Source organism: Odontomachus brunneus, unplaced genomic scaffold (assembly GCF_010583005.1).
Source record: "Odontomachus brunneus isolate Ranch 3 - 2012 unplaced genomic scaffold, Obru_v1 Obru_scaffold_244, whole genome shotgun sequence".
Taxonomy (NCBI): domain Eukaryota; kingdom Metazoa; phylum Arthropoda; class Insecta; order Hymenoptera; family Formicidae; genus Odontomachus; species Odontomachus brunneus.
In genome coordinates this window covers 386,333-392,157 of record NW_022639694.1, presented here as the reverse complement: position 1 = coordinate 392,157, position 5,825 = coordinate 386,333, and the positions used below count along the sequence as shown (strand labels likewise).

General features: G+C 32.2%; 1 protein-coding gene across 14 annotated transcripts in view; it reads right to left on the bottom strand.

The window, feature by feature from the left end:
- Positions 1-5,825, bottom strand: part of LOC116852654 (protein O-mannosyl-transferase 2) — a 168,703-nt gene that overhangs the window by 13,275 nt on the left and 149,603 nt on the right. For 13 of the 14 annotated variants that reach the window (XM_032833205.1, XM_032833212.1, XM_032833214.1 and 10 more), the window contains 2 exons: positions 3,899-4,047; positions 3,361-3,770 (listed from right to left, as the gene is read on the bottom strand). The exons of the other annotated variant lie outside the window; for it this stretch is intronic. In XM_032833205.1, coding sequence (XP_032689096.1) covers positions 3,361-3,770; positions 3,899-4,047 — 559 coding nt within the window. The remainder of the gene's footprint in view (positions 1-3,360; positions 3,771-3,898; positions 4,048-5,825) is intronic. 14 annotated transcript variants of the gene reach the window in all.

The following is a 5,825-nucleotide window of genomic DNA, read 5'->3' as shown; positions in this document are numbered from 1 at the left end:
ATATATATATATATATATATATATATATATATATATATATATATATATATATAAGGAGTTCCACTTTAACATTTACACTAAAATATCTCGAAATGTACAAAAGATACAAAAGACATGGAATAATGTATCACACAAAAGTTGTAAAGTTCAATGGGGGATATAACAGAGTACCATTGGTTTGATCTTGGGTAAGTGTAGGCGAGTGAGTGTGACGTTCCTCAGTCCTCATCTGTTCTATAACTTATCCATCCATCACTTATGCATCCATTCATGCATACGCACGCACACACACACACCCACATACATCAATACCCATATACACCCACCCACCCAAACGCACGCACACACACATACACACGTACATACATATACATATCATACGTATATACATATACACACGAAAGAGGTGTAAATCCGATTGAACAACCTGTGCGTGGTACACCTTAGGTAATGTTAATGCCGGCAGTACTGTAACTTTCAAGTTTCATTACTCAAAAAGTACTTAATGAAAAAATACATTATTATAGTGTTTTGGAAATCTCTTGAAATAAGCTATACGAATGTGCAATAAAAAGTGGGAGTTTCATTTAAAAAATTCGAGTTTGGCGTGATCTTGGCGACTCCATCCAAAGTCAAACCAATGGTACCCAGTTAATGTCTCCCATCAAATCTTATAATTTTTGTTTGAAACATTTTTCAATATCTTTTGTATATTTCGAGATATTTTAGTATGAAAGTTAAAGTGGAACCCTTATATATAGAGGGTGGCCATTTTAATTTATCCAGCCAAATATTTCGAAAATTAAAACCGGCAGATAAAAATGTTTCAGACAAAAGTTATATGGATCGATGGGGGATATAAGAAGATACCATTGGTTTGACTTTGCGTGGACCCACCAAGGTCAACTTTGCTTTTTTAAGTAGAAATATACATTTTTATTACGGAATTTTATTCTATGTAAAGAAGCAAATAACTTTTGCTTGAAAACATTTTTTATCTGACCTTTATTTTTTAAGATATTTACGGAAATATCTACAAAATTATTGGTTTCAATAATGTTTTATACGAATTCTATTAACTTTACCGAAAAATAGCAAGAGATAAAAATTGTTTATTTTCTTCTCATAGAGCTCTGAGATTTTTTTCAGAATTTTTAATTAACATTTTTAGTATTGCATTTCCTTGCATTTTCTTGAAGTACTAAAAAATTAATTAAAAATTTTTGGAAAAATTCTCAGAGCTCTACAAGAAGAAAACAAACAATTTTTATCTCTTGCTATTTTTCGGTAAAGTTAATAGAATTCGAGTAAAAAATTATATAAACCAATAATTTTGTAGATATTTGTAAATATTTTAGAAAATAAAGGTCGGATAAAAAATGTTTTCCAACAAAAATTGTTTGCTTCTTTACGTAGAATAAAATTTCGTAATAAAAAGTATATATTTCTATTTGAAAAAGCAAAGTTGACCTCGACCTGACCTTGGCGGAGTCATGTAAGGTCAAGCCAATGGTACTTTCTTATATCTCCCATCGATTTATATAACTTTTGTCTGAAATATTTTTGTCTGCCGGTCTTAGTTTTTAAAATAGTCGGAAATGGCCCACTCTACATATAAAAAAAATTACATTTACAATCGATGAAGCTAATGTATAAATAGTCCGATCACTTTACACTACTAATCAATAAATAACTGTAATAAAATTAACAAAAGTATTAAATAAGACACATTAAAAAAAAGTTGCATGTCACTACTAACGTCATCAATCAAAATTTTCGCGACAAATAGCCAGAATTGCTGACCAATCATAACGGCCACAGTTAATGCATTTAGGTACATACGTTTTATCATAATTAAACTCGTGAATTTTAATTATTATAATTGTATCAGGACCTTGAATAAGTTTTCGCTGTTTTCCAACAAATGGCGTTAACAGAACTGCGTGCGTGTAGTTTAAGATGGTAACACATCTATAAGGAAGTATTATAAGCAAGCTTGAAATTCAGTGTATGTCATTTCGCCGAAGTGTAAACAACTTTTTTTTCATAGTGTTAAACATGTCGAGTTTCGTGCCAAAAAAAGAGTATTTGCGGAGAATTTTACTGCACTACTTTATTAAAAAAAAAAAAAAATCTGCAGCTGAAGCATACAGAATTCTTGTTGAGATTTACGGCGACGATGCTCTGTCGGAAACAACATGCAAAGATTGGTTTAGATGCTTCAAAAATAATGATTTTGATGTTGAAGATAAAGAACGCTCTGGCGTACCGAAAAAGTTTGAAGACGAAGAATTGGAAGTATTACTTCATGAAGACTCATGTCAGACGCTAGCTGAACTTGCAGAATCATTAGGAGTTGATCACACAACAGTTTCGAAACGTTTGAAAGTATTAGGAATATTTCAAAAGCAAGGACATTGGGTGCCGTATGAGTTGAAGCCGAGAGACGTCGAACGGCGTCTTTTCACGTGTAAACAGCTGCTTCAACGGCAGAAAAGGAAAGGATTTTTGCATCGTATCGTGACTGGCAATGAAAAGTGAATACACTACGATAACCCTAAGCGTAGAAGATCGTGGGGTAAGTCCGGTTATGCATCAACATCATTGGCAAAGCCGAATATCCATGGTTCGAAGCTTCTGCTCTGCATTTGGTAGAATCAGCTGGGTGTAGTTTATTATGAGCTGTTCAAACCGAACGAAACCATTACGGGAGATCGCTGTCGACTACAATTGATGCGTTTGAGCCGAACATTGAAGGAAAAACGGTCGCTATACGAGCAGAGACACGACAAAGTGATTTTGCAACATGACAACGCTCGGCCACATGTTGCACAACCGGTGAAAACCTACTTGGAAACGCTTAAATGGGAAGTCCTACCCCACCCGCCTATTCACCAGACATTGCCCCTTCCGATTATCACTTGTTCCGATCGATGGCACATGGCTGAGCAGCACTTCCATTCTTATGAAGATGCCAAAAAATGGATCGACTCTTGGATAGACTCAAAAGACGTGTCGTTTTTCCGACGTGGAATTCAAATGCTTTCAGAAAGATGGGAAAAAGTAGTGGCTAGCGATGGACAATACTTTCAGTGACATGTTTTTTTCGACTTTTTTTAAAATAAAGCATTAATTTTCACGAAAAATCAGCGAGAACTTATACAAGGTCCTAATACAATTATTATAATTATAATATATAGTATATTATTTGAAAGATATTATAAATTCAACATTTTCGTGTTAAGTTTTTTATTATAAAATGAAATAACTTATTATATATTAATTTTAGATAACAAAATTTGAATTCTCTCAAATCATACTACATTTTAGCAAAAACTAAATTTAGACATATGTTCTCACCTGTATGCAGTACCGGAAATTACAGTTCCTAATATAACATGATAAACTGTGTTTCCCACTTTGCCAGGAAGCAACAATAAGAGGCTATCGATAATATGATTCAACGTAACCCCAGTCAACATGGAACTGAACAACAACGCCGGGAAATAATGATGAAAATATAGTACTCTACTCATCGCCCAGAACGGCGCATAATGCAAAATCCATCCAAGAAAAATCCATTTGCCAGCGTGAGTTATTCTGCTTCGTTGTTCGACTAGAACGATATCGTCAACACATCCTCGTTGCTCACGTACAGCAGCATATGCATAAAGAATTATAAACACTATAAGGAAAACTATGTTCCCCCACCAAATAATAGGATTACCAAGTAGGTATATTCTCTGGTTATTTCCAGAAAAAAACTGTCCCTAAAAATAGAAATTTTATTAAGAATAAACTTTGTTATATTCATAAAATCTCTCAATATGATGTATACTGTGGAATATAATTGTATAAATTAATAATTTACAAAAAGAAAGAATAATTAATATCTTACTCTATAATTTATCGGCCATTGCCATGGTCGTGAGGATACTTCTCCTTCTTTCACTTTTAGATCCGAGTTTCCTTGCAACATTACGGCATGTGATTCCAGAAATCTGTCGATAAATCCTGGCGCGTACACTTGGAAACTGACATTTGGTACTAATAAAAATGTACAACATTATATATTCATTATTTCAATAATTACACTGTCTTATTTAAAAAATTTGATAAAAATTAATAGACTTAAATTAATAGAATTAAATCAACAACTTCAATTTCTCATATTTCAGTTCATATAAAAAAGTTATCAATTTCTTTCAAAAACGAAAAATTTATAAACTTACTTTTAACAATTAAATGCTATACTAAATTTATCTAAATAAACATACTTTTTTATGTAAATTAATAATTTTTTTTACTAAGAACACGATTTAGTCATATAGATTTTTCTTAATTTTATTAAATTTTTTAATCAGATTGGTCAATAATTACTTTGTTACCTAAAATTCTTATACTTCTTAGGTATTTTTATACGTAGAATTTTAAAATGAATTCAGAATTTTTTCATCATTTACAGTTTTTTTGTGACGGTCATTTAATATTTAATACATTGTATATAGGACATTCTACATGCAATTCGTAATGTAATTTAATTATAAATTTTTTATATTAAAATACTATCAATATTAAGTATTTTCTGTAAAAAGTTCCTTCATTTAAGTAATATATTTGTCTATAAAAATTAATTAAAATTAATAATTTCTTTCCTTTTTTCGCGATTTTTCTTCAATTAAGACTTCTAATTAATTAGCCGAGAACTCTACGTTGACGGTGGCGACATGATTGTAAACAGCAAAATAATAAACTATTAGGTATAGATTATTGAAATAAGTTAGAGTGAAAGAAAATATTCCTGCCTCTCTCTAACTTATTGCATTAGTGCGAAGTTCATCAAAAACGAACAGATCTGATAATGTAAACAGACGACCAATTTTCTCCTGCGAACTATTGCGTTATTACTGACAAAGGACCTAACAGAACTGTCCCTCCGCGATTTTTATGTTCTTTGAATATGTTGTAGAGCATCAAAAAATAAGAGACACATATTTTTTTTAAATCGGCTTATCTCGAGATTTAGGGATTAAAGCAGTCCCTTGAAGAAAATGAACTTTTTCATTTTTATGGAATAATTTCTAAGATATGAAGTATATGAAAAAATATTTCCTATAAAAGTTTTACAATATTTAATACTCTTTGCAACAGCGTACTTCATTTTTTATAAATGTCAAATTTTTTAATCTTCCCCTCTTTCACTCGTTACTTTCGCAAAATTTTTGAGTTTTTGCAAGGACAAAAATTGCAGAACATTTAGTACCAAATTTATCCATATATAATAGTAAAAGTTGGTCTCGCTTTAATCGTTGAAAAACGACGTGATAACTTCGTGCTATAGGTGTCACACTGTCCAAATAGATGGATACTATCAAGCGACACAGTGTCGCGAAGCCAAGTGCAAGCGCGAAACGGCCGTGTATACTAACGCCGCGACACTAGTTGAATACACACCAGATTTCTTGTTTGACCATAACGGTTGAACCGATGAGATTCTAGATAGGCTCAATCGATTCCTTGGGTTTATGTTAGTTAATAAAACTATCTTTACTTTTGCTCTACGTTTTCTAGAACCTGAGATATTTTAGCTCAAAGTCCGAAATCGCTAAGTTTTACGATTAAGGAATTCGTCGTCTGAGAAAATGTCCAGGATAACGTATTTGTCGCCAGAGGCGCTACGGCTCAGATTAGGTGTTCGGAAATTCGGTATGAGTTATAGTCTGTTCTTTGTAGCTGCGCTGCTGAACTGGTGCAATAAGTTAGAGCGAGACAAAATATACTTTCACTCTAGTTCTCACTCTAACTTATTGAACCAGTTCATTGTT